The 16,520-nt window shown below is 34.4% G+C and overlaps 1 protein-coding gene across 1 annotated transcript in view; it reads left to right on the top strand.

Moving 5' to 3' along the window:
• LOC100498223 (mucin-2) overlaps window positions 1-16,520 on the top strand; it is a 163,485-nt gene that overhangs the window by 121,564 nt on the left and 25,401 nt on the right. Inside the window, exons 69-77 of the mRNA XM_031900758.1 lie at window positions 1,498-1,635; window positions 2,626-2,763; window positions 5,063-5,200; window positions 6,256-6,393; window positions 7,166-7,303; window positions 8,259-8,396; window positions 9,117-9,254; window positions 10,402-10,539; window positions 16,249-16,386. Of these exons, the coding sequence (XP_031756618.1) occupies window positions 1,498-1,635; window positions 2,626-2,763; window positions 5,063-5,200; window positions 6,256-6,393; window positions 7,166-7,303; window positions 8,259-8,396; window positions 9,117-9,254; window positions 10,402-10,539; window positions 16,249-16,386 (1,242 nt within the window). The remainder of the gene's footprint in view (window positions 1-1,497; window positions 1,636-2,625; window positions 2,764-5,062; window positions 5,201-6,255; window positions 6,394-7,165; window positions 7,304-8,258; window positions 8,397-9,116; window positions 9,255-10,401; window positions 10,540-16,248; window positions 16,387-16,520) is intronic.

Raw genomic sequence — 16,520 nt, 5'->3', positions numbered from 1 at the left:
TAATACTCCTTCTATCTTCTGATTCTTTCATTGTATGTCTTCTTTTTTTCTTTTACTTTGGTCACTCCATTCCACCTGCTATATAGCTGTTGTCATTTTTGAGTTTAATTACGCTGTTGCTATACTTAACTGGTGACTACATCATTACATGATTGATAGCTGTTGTTATTGTATATAATAAGTTTTTTATAATAAAGGACCCTTGGTTTTTTTTCTTAAAATGTTTAGGTACATTGTTAAAGCAGCATCATAATATTTATTTTAGTAAAATATGTTATTATGTTACTGTGTTTAATCACAATGTTGTTTTGTATCTTTTTGTCTTTCAGTTACTGTGATACTAACCAACAAGTGAGCTGTACTCTTATTCAGAATGCAAAATGTACCTCCAAATGCTATATCAATGGCCAAACCTACAGCATTAATGATGTGGTACCAACTACAGATGACTGTTCAACATGGTAAGTAAGAGAAATAACTGCTGTACAAGAAAATATTTTGGTTTAAAAAGTTCTAGGGCCAACAAAACTGCTTAGACCACCCTGCTGCTGGGAGAATCAAAGAGCAAAGGCAGCTAAAATCTATTTAACAATAAAAAGGTCTCCAACTATATTAAGAGCTTTATGAAAACCTCAATAGGGAGGTTATACACTCTTTTGAGCAGATATGCCACATGGCTCCAGGCACAACAGAATGATTTCACATTTTGTCATATTAATCAGATTAATCAGATTTTCTAAATCACTCATATGGTATATGGTATGGTAGAATGATTCCCACTAAACCCCTAGGATATAGACTGGGAGCATATATGGGAGAATGCTCTATTAAGTATTTGTGAGTACATTGAGAACAGGTATGGGATCCCTTATCCAGAAACCCGTTATCCAGAAAGCTCCGAATTACGGAAAGCCTGTCTCCGATAGACTCCATTTTAATCAAATAATTCAGAATTTTAAAACTGATTTCCTTTTTCTCTGTAATAATAAAACAGTACCTTGTAATTGATCCCAACTAAGATATAAATAATCCTTATTGGATGCAAAACAATCCTATTGGGTTTAATTAATGTTTTATAATTTTTTTAGTAGACTTAAGGTATGGCGATCCAAATTACGGAAAGACCCCTTATCCGGAATACCCTTGGTCCCGAGCATTCTGGATAATGGATCCTATACCTGTACTATATTTCTGATAAAATACATAGTATTTTTAGTCTCAAATAGATGCTGGCATAAATCTAAAGAATTTTGAATTTTTCCCCATAGATTATTGCATTGCCTTTAGAATGTCCCTTTCTTGAAGACAGTAGGAAAGATCTTGAGAAAAATAAAGTTTAAAAATAAAAACGTTCTGAAAGATAAATACCTAACTTTCATATTGTGTGTTTATGTATTTATACTATGTTTGCAAAGAAGCACTGTAATATCTTGTATTTCTTTTAGACTAAGGTGATCAATCATGAACTGTTTTGTCTATTTTTTTTTTCTCTTTCAGTATGTGCGATAGTACCCAACAACTGAGTTGTACTCCTATTGAGAATCCTCCAGCAAAATGTACCACCACATGCTATATCAACGGCCAAACCTACAACATTAATGATGTGGTACCTAGTGCAGATGGCTGTTCATCATGGTAAGTAAGAGAATTAGCTGCTGCACAAGAAAATATTTTGCCAGGTTGTATACAAACTGTTAGCGGAAACAGTATAATTGTAACTTTTAAAGCATTAGTACAAATGAGTTCCAATTTTAAGCATAGTCTGGGTTCTGGCTCTGTACACTCTATGTGCTAACATCTTTGGTACCTTTCTTTACAAAACTCTTTTCTTCCATAAATTATTTGTTTTGTCTTGCCATTCATGCTTCTTTTTACTAAGCCCTTTTATAAAAACATATTTTATGTTGTTAACATTTGCCATAACTGTAGTGAGTGTGATCAACTTTTACTTTAACCAGCAGCTTTTCCATCACCACCTCATTTCACTATATTTACCCCTTGACGAATTTGATGCATTTAGGAGGACACAATAAAGATTGAGGATAACACATAAACATTGTGCCTATATCCCTGGCAGAATCTGCTTAAATTCTGCTCTTAAATTCTGAAAATCCTTTTAAGGGCTATAGCATATGAAACTAATTTTTCTCCAGCACAGTGAACAGCTAGAGCATTCTATTCTATTGAAACCAGCAGTACCATCTCTTCATTGGCTGCTAGACTGGAGAGTATGTTTGGTAACCTGAGTTGAGAAGAACTGAGCATTAAGCCAAAAATTAATTCTTAAGGGAGGGGGATGAGTGGGTTAGAGTAAGAGGTTGGGGATTATGGGGATGCTGCAGCCTTACTATTAACCTTTGAACAGCACGAGTAGCAGACATTTAAAGATTTCACAGGGGCTGTTAACATTTTTTGTTTCTGTTTACATGTTGTCCTTTAATGGAGCAAACATTGTGACTGCTTCATTACATGATTGTGGGCTATAATTATTGTAGTAGATAACTTGATAAAAATAAAGTCACAAAATAAACACTTTTTAGGCTTCAAATATATACTTTATATAATATGTAATACTTTAGCATGTTCAATTATGAAGCTTTTTTGTCTTTTCCTTTTCTCTTTCAGTATATGTGACACTAACAGACAGCTGAGTTGTACTCCTCTTCAGAATCCTCCAGCAAAATGTACCACCACCTGCTCCATCAATGGCCAAACCTACAACATTAATGATGTGGTACCTACTACAGATGACTGTTACACATGGTAAGTAAGAGAAGTAGCTGCTGCCAAGAAAGTAGTTTAACAGGTTGTATACAAAATGTTACTGGAAGCAAAAATGCTTAGATTTCCCCGATGAAGAATGCAAGAGCTAATGCAGCTGAAATCTCTATCTGAGGATAAAAACATACCTTTCTATCAATAACAGCAGATCTCCCACTATATTAAGAGCCTTAGGAAAACTTCAACATGGAAGGATATTTGTGAAAATGCAAAAAGTAATGCTTTTGTGTCAAATACAAATGGAAATTATATATGATTATAATGTGGAGAATTTTAAACTTTGTCACAAACATTATGGCATTGCCCTGAGATCACCCCTTTCTGGGAGACAGTGCCAAACTTGTCCACAGGGTATTTTAGAAGAATATTCCTGTATTTATGTTACTGACAAACCAGATGGTGACAGGGAGCCATATTTACAGAATGTGAACCACAAAAATAAATAGAGGAAATTAAACAATGGAATGCTTGCTTGCATGGCATAATTATCCAGTGCATACATTTGCTAAGTTGTGGTGTAATTGGATTTACTGCTTTCCTGACTGAGAGCTGAATTAGGGAGTCATACCTTATAACACTAATTTTTTAATTTGCCTGTTTTCTCTCTTTTTTCTTTTTCATCATTCACTCCTCTCCACCTACTATATAGTTGTTGTTGTTTTTCAATTTATTTCTTTGCGATCATACTTTAAATGGACCAAACATGGTGACAAGGTCATTGCAGGAGTATTGGCTGTACTTATCCTATTTGATAACTTGATAAAAGTAAAACATGCAAATAAAAACCGTGTTATTTGATTGTAGTGTATGTTTATTTAATTATGCTGTGTTAGTAAAGCAGCACTGCAAAATATGTTGTTTCTTTTAGTAAACCTCAGTTTTACTGTGTTCATAAAGCTGTTTTGTTTTTTTTCTCTTTTAGTAAGTGTGATACTACCCAACAAGTGACTTGTAGTCTTATTGAGAATCCTCCAGCAAAATGTACCTCCAAATGCTATATCAATGGCCAAACCTACAACATTAATGATGTAGTACCAACTACAGATGACTGTTCAACATGGTAAGTAAGAGAAATAACTGCTGTACAAGAAATATTCTGGCAGGTTGTATACAAATGATAGTGGAAACTAAAAGCACTAATGCAGCTGAAATCTCTATTTGAAATTCAAATCATAAGTCTCCTACTACTTTAAGAGCCTTATGACAAACTCAATAGGGAGGTGCCATTCTGCTTTTTAAGCAGATATGCCTCAAGGGCCAGGGCACAAGAGAGTGACTTCCTAGAGAAATATTCCAAATTACTCCTATATCTTATCCTGGGTGGAACAATCCCCAGCAAACCTCTGGTATATATAGACTGGGAAGACATACTGGAGAATGAATTTGAATTTTCTGCCAAGCATTATTGCGTTGGCCTTAGATCACCCCTTTCTTTGAGACATTACAGGGAATTCTCCACAGGGTATTTAGATAAAATACACAAGGGATCCATGGATTTATGTCCTGGGGAAATCAATACTTAAATGTACTCAACCAGCTAAGAGACTGATGAACCATACTTTGACAATGGCAAGGAGATTTCTCTGTATAAAATACAACAGAGAGCCATACCCACAGGAAGAGAACTTGTCTTCTTTTTTTTCCTTTGCTTTGGTCACTTTTTTCCACCTACTTTATACCTGTTATCATTAATCAAACATTGTGACTTCTTTATTATATGATCGATGGCTGTACTTATTGTATTAGATAAATTGTTTAAAATAAAGTACAGGTATAGGACCCATTATCCAGAATGCTCAGGACCAAGGGTATTCCTGATAAGGGGTCTTTCCATAATTTGGATCTTCATACCTTAAGTCTACTGAAAAAACAATAAAACATTAATTAAACCCAATAGGCTTGCTTTGCATCCAATACAGATTAATTATATCTTAGTTGGGATCAAATACAAGGTACAGTTTTATTATTACAGAGAAAAAGGAAATCAATTTTAAAAATCTGAATTACTTGATTAAAATGGAGTCTATGGGAGACAGGCTTCCCGTAATTCGGAGCTTTCTGGATAATGGGTTTTCAGATAAGGGGTCCGATACCTGTACTATAATAAAAAATGTTAATGCTTAAAACATATATAACGTTGTGTTATGATTGTAAAGTGTGGTTTTGCAATTATATTTTGTATATAAAGCCACACTGTCATTTCTTTACTTTCTTTAAGTCAAATGTCTTTTAGTTTTACCGTGATATATCATAAAGATTTTTTTTGTCTTTTCTTTTTCAGTCTCTGTGATACTAACAAACAAGTGAGTTGTTCACTTATTGAGAATCCACCAGCAAAATGTATCCACAAATGCTACATCAATGGCCTAACCTACAATATTAATGATGTGGTACCTACTTCAGATGACTGTTCAACATGGTAAGTACGAGAAATATAGCTTCTGAGCTAGAAAATATCAAAGCAGATGAAATAGCTATCTGAAAATAAAAACATACAATGCTATCAATAAATTGATATCTATCACTATATTAAGAGCCTTATAAAAACCTCACAAGCTGGTCACATACTTTTTTGAGTAGATTTGTCAAAAATTTTCAATCTTTCCTATATGGATAGATTCCCTGTTACATAGACAGGGAGGACCAATCAGAGAATGCAAAAAAAAAAAGGATCTATCTGAGTCCAGTACAAAAGATAACAACTATACAAACAACTATACAACAACTATACAGTACAAAAGATAACAACTTTAGTTTAAAATAGATGCTGGTGTGAATGTGGAGAGTACTGAACTTTGTTCAACGCATTATGACATCAACTTCAGATCAACCAATTCTTGGAGATACTACAGAAGATACACCACAGATCATTTCAGACTAATATAATCGGGGATCCCTAGACTTATATCCTGGGGAAACCAAAACTTAAATAGCTAGGAGACTAATGAACAATATTTTGCAAACAAGGAAGTTATTCTGCATGCAATGGAAACAGCGGGTCAAACCACAAAAAGGAAATGACATACAGAAAGAAATAAAGGAAATTCAATTAATGAAATACTTTAAATACTAATATAATTTATAGCTATGATGATCTGTGGAGTAATTAGATTTAATGCTTTCCTGATGGGAACCATGATTGAGAACTAATTTAGGGAGTCATATAGACTCATAATACTCTTCTCTTCTCTTCTTTCTTCTGATCCTTTTTTTTTCTTTTAAGTTGGTCACTCCATTCAACCTGCTATATGGATATTGGCATTTTTAGATTGATTATGTTGCCATATTTTTCATGGACTGAACATGGTTACTTCTTCATTACATGATAGCTGTTAATATTGTATTTAAGTTGACATAATAAAATACCACAATTTTTTACAAAATATTTAGGCTTCAAGAAGCACAGTAATAGTTTTTTTTAGAACTATCATAAAAAAACATCATAAAGATGTTTTGTATCTTTTTCTCTTTTAGTCTCTGTGACACTAACCAACAATTGAGTTGTTCTCTTATTGAGAATCCTCCAGCAAAATGTATCTCCAAATGCTATATCAATGGCCAAACCTACAACATTAATGACATGGTACCAACTACAGATGACTGTTCAACATGGTAAGTAAGAGAAATAACTGCTGTACAAGAAAATATTTTTGCAGGTGATATGCAATGTGCTAGTGGAAACAAAAAAGCCATCCTGCTGCTGGGAAAATTAGGCAGCTGAAATATATTTAAAAATATAAACAAACAATTCTATCAATAATCATCAATAAATCTATCAATAATGAAAACATCAAAAGGGAGGTCATACACACTATTGAGCAGATATGCCACATGGGCCCAGGGCACAACAAAATGATTTCATATTTTTATGTCATATTAATCAGACTTCCTGCAAGAAATCAGATTTCCTACTGGAAATTTTCCAAATCACCCCTATATGGTATTCTGGGTAGAATGATTCCCATCAAACCTCTAGAATAAAGACTGGAAGGAAATTTAGGAGAATGCTAAAACATAATTTATTAAGTATTTGTGTCCAGTACATTGAGAACATGTATGAGATTTTTCTGAAATGGTACTATATTTCTGAGAAACTACATAGTATACTCATTTCAGAATCAAACAGATGCTGGCAGAACTTTTTCCCACAGATTATAGAATTGTTGTGAGATCACTCCTTTCTTGAAGACAGTAGGGAAGATCTTGAGAAAAATAAAGTTTCAAACTTAAAAATATATAGTTAATTTTCATTTCAGAGTGTATTTATGTAATTATACAATGTTTGAAAAGCAGCACTGTAATATCTTTTATTTTTTTTAGACTAATATCCCCTTTTTTACCATGACCAATCACAAAGCTGTTTTGTCATTTTTTTCTCTTTCAGTAAATGTGATACCAACCGACAGCTGAGTTGCACTCCTCTTCAGAATCCTCCAGAAAAATGTATCACCACCTGCTCCATCAATGGCCAAACCTACAACATTAATGATGTGGTACCTACTACAGATGACTGTTCAGTATGGTGAGTAAGAACAAACACTGCTGTACAAGTAAATATTTTGACAGGTTGTATACAAACTGTTAGTGGAAACAGTATACTCTTAACGTTTAAATCATTTGTCTTTTAGTGCCTCATTTAAGCATAGTCTGGGTTCTAGTCCTGTACAGTCTATGTCTTAACATCTTTGGTACCTGTCCTTACAAACCTATTATTGGAAAAGTGAATTAATATGTTCCAACTATTCATTTTCATTAAGCTATCTTGTAAATGCTCTTGTTATGCCTTTCAAATAAAAAGTTTTATTCTATAGTCTAACAAATGGATGTGTGATATTATTTGAAGTCAGTGGTAAAATGGGACTAGGCAGCAGTATCAGTTTCTTGTATTGTCTCAAAACTTCTTAGAAAACCCTGTTGTTGGGAGAATTAAAGGGCTCAAATGGAGGGGGGGGTCACATATTACTTTTTATTACATATTAATCAGACATCTTAATGAATATTTCCCCCCTTATCCCTCCTATAAGGTATCCAGGGTGGAACGATTCCCAGCAAACCTCCAGTATATTGACAGGAGGATATATGGGATACTATTTGTTCAGATTTACCTCATTCCTTCCTCTAGTTATGACTGATATTTAGGGTGTCATAGGCATTCTCCTTTCTTGTCATCCTTTGTCTGTCTTCTCTATTTTTTCTTTGGTTTGGTCTCTCTTTTCCATCTGCTATATAACTATTTATCATTTATCATTTTTGTATGGAAGTTCACTGATTTTTTTTGTGTGGGGTTTACATGTCTTTTAATAGAGCCACAATTGTGACTACTTCATTACATGTTCTTGGGCTGTATTAGATAACTTGATAAAAATAATGTCCCAAAATAAAAACTATTTATGATTTAAATATATACTTCAAACAATATATAATACTTTACTGTGATCAATGTTGAAGCTGTTTTGTCTTTTCTTTTTCTCTTTTAGTAAATGTGATACTAACCGACAGCTGAGTTGTACTCCACTTCAGAATCCTCCAGCAAAATGTGTCACCACCTGCTCCATCAATGGCCAAACCTACAACATTAATGATGTGGTACCAACTACAGATGACTGTTACACTTGGTAAGTAAGAGAAATTGCTGCTGTACAAGAAAATAGTTTGACAGGTTGTATACAAAATCTAAAGATTAATTTTATGAAATATGAAATAGACATCTTAGTGAAAACATTCCCATTCACTTCCATATGGTATTCCGGGTGGAAGATCTCCAGCATACCTCCAGCCTACCTCTAGTATAGAGACTGGGAGAACCTTTGTGAGAATGCAAAAAGTAATCAATTTGTGTCAAATACAAATGGAAAATATATAAGATTATACTGAATTTGTACTATATTCCTGGAACTCTACATAGAAAATTCCCTCATCCTCAAATACATGAAGGCCTTAATCTGGAGAATTTTGAACTTTGTCACAAACATTATGGCATTGCCCTGAGATCATCCCTTTCTGGGAGACAGTACAAAGCCTGTCCACAGGGTATTTTTGAATAATATACCTAGGGATTCCTGTATTTATTTTGTGGACAAACCATTAAACCATTAACCATTAAACCAAGATGGAAACCAACATACCTACATAATGAGAACCACAGAAATAAATAGAGTAAAGTAAACAATGGAATAATATTTGATAACTTGATAACAGTAAAAGACCAAAATAAAAACATTGTCATGTGATTGTAGTGTATGTTTATTCACATATATTATATAAAGCTTCTTTTGGTAAACATCAGTTTGATATACTGCATTCATAAAGCTGTTTTGTCTTTTTTTCTCTTTTAGTAAGTGTGATACTAACCAACAAGTGAGCTGTACTCTTATTCCGAGTCCCCCAGCAAAATGCATCTCCAAATGCTATATCAATGGCCAAACCTACAACATTAATGATGTGGTACCAACTACAGATGACTGTTCAGCATGGTAAGTAAGAATTATAACTGCTGTAAAAGAAAATATTTTGGCAGGTTGTATACAAAATGTTAGTGGAAAGAAAAATGCTTAGATTACAATACAACTGGGAGGAAATTCAAACTATGCATCTCCCACTACTTTAAGAGCCTTATAAAAAAACTCAATAAGGAGATGACATGCCTTTTAAACAGACTTGCCTCAGGGGCCCAGGGCACAGGGCACAAGGGAGTTATTTCCTAGAGAAAATTTCCTGATCACTTCTGTACGTTATCCTTGGTGTAACAATTCCCAGTAAACATCCGGTATATAGACTGGGAGGACATATTGAAGAATGCTACAAAATCATCCTTTCCTCAGAAACTAAACCCTTGGCCTCAAATAGATGATGGCGTACATATGGGGAATTTAGAACTTTCTCCCAAACATTCTAGCATTACCCTGAGATCACGCCTTTTTGAGACATTACAAGGAATCCTCCAAATGGTATTTAGGTCTAATACACATAGGGATCCCTGCATTTATATCCTGGGGAAACGAATACTTAAATGTACTCAACATCTAAGAGACTGATGAACCATACATTAACAATAGCAAGGAGTCTAAAATCTGTCTAAAATCAGCCATATTCACAGGAAGGGAACTGCAGAAAGAGATAGAGGAAATTAAACAAATGGAATACTTACTTGCGTGGCATGCTAATATAATGTGTATTTATGATTATGTGTTGAGTAATTGAATTTACAGCTTTCCTGACTGTAGCCATGACAGAGAGCCAATTTATTGTGTCATACACATTCATAATTTCTCCTTCCTTCTGATCCTATCATTTGCCTATCTTCTTTTTTTTTCTTTTGCTTTGGTCACTCTCCACCACCTACTTTATAAATGTTGTTGTTTTTGAATTCTGTTACATTGTTTACATAACTAAACATTGCGACTTTTTTATTACATGATCAATGGCTCTATTGTATTTGATAAATTGTTTAAACAAAGTACCCTAATAATAAAATGTTTAGGCTTCAAACATATATAACTTACTGTCATAGGATTTTAATATGTGTTTTCGCAATTATTTTTTTTTTCTTTAAGTCAAATATCTTTTTGATTTACTGTGATCAATCATAAATCTGTTTTGTCTTTTCTTTTTCTCTTTTAGTAAGTGTGATACTAACCAACAAGTGAGTTGTACTCTTATTCAGAATCCACCAGCAAAATGTATCTCTAAATGCTATATCAATGGCCAAACCTACAACATTAATGATGTGGTACCAACTTCAGATGACTGTTCAGCATGGTAAGTTAGAAAAATAGCTGCTGTACTAGAAAATGTTTTAGCAGGTGCTTTAGAAACTATTAGGGAAACAAAAATGCTTTTTTTGCTACCATGTTGCTGGGACAATTAAAATAAAAACATATCATGCTATCAATAAATTTACATCTACCACTATATTAAGAGTCTTATAAAAATCTTAACAGACTGGTCGCATACAGTGACCAGTCAGATTTGCTAATTTGTCAAAATGGCTCAGGGCATAAGGGAGGGCTGATCATAATTTATGACATATTAGTCAAATATCATACTGAAACTTTGTTATTTAGACAGGGAGGACCTATTGGAGAATGCAAAAAAATGAATCTATCTGAGTCAAGTACAAACATGTATAAGATTTTACCCTTCAATCTAAAATAGATGCTGATGTGAATGTGGAGAATATTGGTCTTTATTCAACACATTATGGCATCAACTTGAGATCACCCATTCTTGGAGACAGTACAGAAGATCCATCGCAGATCATTTCAGACTAATATACACAGGGATCCTTAGACTTGGTTTCCTGGTGAAATCAGTACTGAAATCTGTTAAACCAGATAGGAGACTAATGAACTACATTTTGCAAGTAGCAAAAACGGTTGTTCTCCCTGCAATGGAAACAGGGAGTTACAACCACAAAAAGGAAACCACAGACAGAAATAGAGAAAATTAAACAAACAGTACATGTGTGGCATATTAATGTAATGTATACATATGATGATGTGTGGAGTAATTAGATTTGCTGCTTTACTGATGGGAACCATGATTGAGAACCTATTTATATGAGTCATATGGACTCATAATGTCCCTTCTTTCTTCTGATCCTTTCATTGTATGTCTTCTTTTTTTTTTTCTTTTACTTTGGTCACTCCATTCTACCTGCTATATAGCTGTTGTCATTTTTGAGTTTGATTATCTTTTTGCCATACTGAACATGGACTGAACATGGTGACTACTTCATTACATTAAAAAAAAGTTTTGACTTCAAATGTATATATATATACCTAGTTGTTGAAGCAGCAAAGTAATATTTATTTTAGTCAAATCTGCTTTTGTGTTTCCATGCTTAATTATAAAGATGTTTTGTTTTTTCTTTTTCTCTTTCAGTTACTGTGATACTAACCAACAATTGAGTTGTTCTCTTATTGAGAATCCTCCAGCAAAATGTATCTCCAAATGCTATATCAATGGCCAAACCTACAACATTAATGATGTGGTACCTACTACAGATGACTGTTCAACATGGTAAGTAATAGAATTAACTGCTGTACAAGAAAATATTTTGCTAGGTGGTATACTAAGTGCTAGTGTAAACAAATATAACTAGACCACCCTGCTGCTGGGAGAATCAAAAGGCAAAGGCAGCTGAAGTCTATTTCAAAATAAAAACATATAATTCTATCAATGCAACAGGGAGGCACACTTTGGAGCAAATATGCCACATGAGCCCAGGGCACAACAAAATTATTTCAGATTTTTATGTCACATTAGCCAAACTTCATGTTAAATTTTTCCACATCACTCCTATATGGTATCCTGGGTGGAATGATTCCCTATATGGTATCCTGGGTGGAATGATTCCCTTCAAACATCTAGGATATAGACTGCTAAAAAAGCCATCTATTAAGTATTTGTGTCCAGTACATTGAGAACATGTATGAGATGTTTCTGAAATGGTACAATATTCCTGAGAAACTACATAGTATACTACTTTTAGTCTCAAATAGATGCTGGCATAAATAAATAGGGACTTTTCCATAAAAATTATGGAATTACCTTGAGATCACCCCTTTTTGAAGACAGTAGGGAAGAGCTTGAGAAAAATAAAAGTGCAAATAAAAACTGCCTGAAACATAAATACCTAGCTTTCATATCATTCTAGTGTGCATTTATGTATTTATACTATGTTTTCAAATTAGCACTGTAATATCTTGTATTTCTTTTAGGCTAATATCCCATTTTTTTTGCTGTGATAAATCATGAAGCTGTTTTGTAATTTTTTTTCTCTTTTAGTAAGTGCGATAGTACCCAACAACTGAGTTGTACTCCTATTCAGAATCCTCCAGCAAAATGTACCTCCACCTGCTCCATCAATGGCCAAACCTACAACATTAATGATGTGGTACCTACTACAGATGACTGTTCAACATGGTAAGTAAGCTGCTGCTGTACAAGAAAATATTTTGGTAGCTAGTATAACTATTAGTGGAAACAGTATACTCTTAACTTTTAAAGCATTAGTACATAGGAGTCCCAATTTTTAGCATAGTCTGGGTTCTAGCTCTGTACACTCTATGTGCTAACGTCTTTGGTACCTTTCTTTGCAAACCTCTTTTCTTCAATAAGTTATTTGTTTTGCTCTGCTAGCCATGCTTCTTTTTGCTAAGCCCTTTCATAAAGCCAGTAAGGGACTGTAAAAAAAAAAAAAAATCTGTATTTTGCGATGGTAGTTGTTTAAATATTCCATAACTGTAGTCAGAGACTTTTACTTGAAACCAGCAGAATTCCCCTCACCCCAAAACACTCATTTCACCGTTCCTACCCCTTGAGGTGCATTTAGGAGGACACAATGAAGATTAAGGAAAACACAAAAACATTGTGTCTATAGCCCTGGCAGAATCTGGTAGCTGAATTGATGATAATTCTTTTAAGGGCTCTAACATGTTAGGAGTTCAGTGCAATAAAGGTAGATAAAATATAGGAAAAGTGAATAAATATGTTCCAACTATTCATTTTCATTAAGCTTGTTCTTGTATTCTTGTAAAATATTGTGCTCTTGTGCCTCTCAATTGAAAAGTTGTTTTGTGTTTTCTTTTTCCCTTTCAGTAAATGTGATACTACCCGACAGCTGAGTTGTACTCCTCTTCAGAATCCTCCAGCAAAATGTACCACCACCTGCTCCATCAATGGCCAAACCTACAACATTAATGATGTGGTACCTACTACAGATGACTGTTACACATGGTAAGTAAGAGAAATAGCTGCTGCACAAGAAAATATTTTGACTGGTTGTATACAAAATGTTAGTGGAAGCAAAAACACTTAGGGGCACATTTACTAACCCACGAACGGGCCGAATGCGTCCGATTGTGTTTTTTTCGTAATGATCGGTATTTGGCGATTTTTCGTAAAATGATCGCGACTTTTTCGTTGCCATTCCGAATGTTGCGCAAAATCTGGTGATTTTTTCGTAGCGTTAAAACTTGCGCGAAAAGTCGCGCCTTTTTCGTAGCCGTTCCGAAAGTTGCGCAAAATGTTGCGATTTTTTCGTAGCGTTCAGATTCATTCAAGCTTCAGTATGGTGACTTTTCTTGGGCCAGGTTGGAGCTGCAGGATGCCATTGAGTCCTATGGGAAGCTTCCAAAATCATGCTAAGTCTGTAAGTTTCGCTCGCTGCTTACGAGCACTCAATACGAAAAAGTTGCGACAAGATACGAGCGAGTCGTAATGGCTACGAAAACTTGCGTTTTTCGCGCAAATCGTATTGGTAACGAAAAAGTCGCAACAATTTCTGAAAAGTCGTAAAGGTGCCGAAAAAAATCGCAAAAAATAAGAAAAAGTCGCAAAATGTTCGTTTTCCAATCGGAATTTTTCCAATTCGGATTCGAATTCGTGTCTTAGTAAATCAGCCCCTTAGACTACCCTGCTGCTAGAAGAATTCAAGAGCTAATGCAGCTGAAATCTCCATCTGAACCATACCTTTATATCATTAACTGCAGATCTCCCACATAGCAAAATTTCAACAGGGATGTCTTGTATTTCTTTTGAGCAAATGTGCCAAAGGGGCCCAGGGCACTGGAAAGTGATATCATATTTTTATGACATCTTAATCATCTTAATCAGACATCCTAGTAAAAATCCCGGATGGAACGATTCTCAGCAAACCTCCAGTATAGAGACTGGGAGGACATTTGTGAGAATGCAAAAAGTATTCTATTTGTGTCAAATACAAATGAAAAATATATAAAAAAATATAAGATTATATTATTATACTGATTATACTGATTATAGTAGTTGGTGCTATATTCCTGAAATGCTACATAGAAAATACACTCATCCTCAAATACATGCTGACCTGAATGTAGAGAATTTTGAACTTTGTCACAAACATTATGGTTTGGCCCTGATATCATCCTTTTCTGGGGGATAGTACAAAGCTTCTTAATAGAGTATTTTGGAATAATATGCCTAGGGATTCCTGTAGTTATGTTCTGGGCAAAGAAATAGAGATGGAACCAGCGAGCCATACCCACAGAGGAAATTAATGCCTACTTTTACTAATTATCCAGTGCATACATTTGATGAGTTGTGGGGTAATTGGATTTACTGCTTTCCTGACTGAGAGCTGATATAGGGAGTTATACCTCCTAACACTTCTTTTTTTCCTAACTTTTACATTTGTCTGTTTTCTCTCTTTTTTCCTTTTCATTGTTCTCTCCTCTCCACCTGCTATATAGCTGTTGTTGTTTTTCTATTTGATTGCTTTGTTACCATACCTTTAAAGGACCAAACATAGTAACAACTTCATTGCAGGATCAAGGGCTGTATTTATCATATTTAATAACTTGATAAAAGTAAAAGATAAAAACTGTGTCATATGATTGTAGTGTATGCTTATTTAATAATACCGGGTTTGTAAAGCAGCACTGTAAAATATTTTTTTTTTTTTTTAGTAAACATCAGTTTGATTTACAGTGTTCAATCATAAAGATGTTTTGTCTTTTTTCTCTTTTAGTCTCTGTGATACTAACCGACAAGTGAGCTGTACTCTTATTCAGAATCCTCCAGCAAAATGTACCTCCAAATGCTATATCAATGGCCAAACCTACAACATTAATGATGTGGTACCAACTACAGATGTCTGTTCAGCATGGTAAGTACGAGAAATAACTGCTGTATGAGAAAATATTCTGGCAGGTTGTATACAAATGTTAGAGGTAAGAAGAATGCTTAGGTTACAATGCAGCTGGGAGGACCGAAGAGCTAATGAAGCTGAAATTTCTGAAATTCAAACCATAGATCTCACACTATTTTAAGAGCCTTATGAAAACCTTAATTGGGCTGTAACATATTCCTTTTAAGCAGATAAGCCTCAGCGGCCCAGGGTGCAAGAGAGTGACTTTCTAGAGAATATTTCCCAATCACTCCTATATTGTCCTGGCATTGTCCTGATATGACCCCTTTCTTTAAGACAAGAAATCCTGTACTAAAATAGGTCTAATATACATAGGGATCTCTGGGCTAACCAATGCTTACTTAAATGTACAGAACCAGCTTAGAGACTGATGAACCATACTTTGACAATGGCAAGGAGATTGTTGTGTCTATAATGGAAACAGCAAGCCATACCCACAGGAAGGGAGCTGCAGAAAGAAATAGAGGAAATTAAACAAATGGAATACTTACTTGTGTAGCATGCTAATATAATATGTACATATGATGATGTGTGGAGTAATTGGATTTACAGTTTTCTTGACTGTAGTTATGACGGAGAGTCAATTTATTGCGACATACACATTCATAATTTCTCCTTTCTTCTGCTCCTATCATTTGCCTGTCTTCTTTTTTTCTTTTGCTTTGGTCACTCCTTTCCATCTAATTTATCGCTGTTGTCATAATTTTTTTCAAATATCTTTTTGTTTTACTTTGATCAATCACAAAACTATTTTGCCTTTTCTTTTTCTATTTCAGTAAGTGTGATACTAACCAACAAGTGAGTTGTACTCTTATTCCAAATCCTCCAGCAAAATGTATCTACAAATGCTATATCAATGGCCAAACCTACAACATTAATGATGTGGTACCTACTTCAGATGACTGTTCAACATGGTAAGAAAGAGATAATAGCTACTGTACTAGAAAATGTTTTGGCAGATTTTTTACAAACTATTAATTGAAACAAAAATGCTTAGACTACCATGTCGCTGGGACAATAAAAGCCCTAATGCATCTGAAATCTCTAT

Source organism: Xenopus tropicalis, chromosome 4 (assembly GCF_000004195.4).
Source record: "Xenopus tropicalis strain Nigerian chromosome 4, UCB_Xtro_10.0, whole genome shotgun sequence".
Lineage (NCBI taxonomy): Eukaryota > Metazoa > Chordata > Amphibia > Anura > Pipidae > Xenopus > Xenopus tropicalis.
The sequence above is the reverse complement of the archived record's forward strand: the minus strand, read 5'-3'. Positions and strand labels throughout refer to the sequence as shown.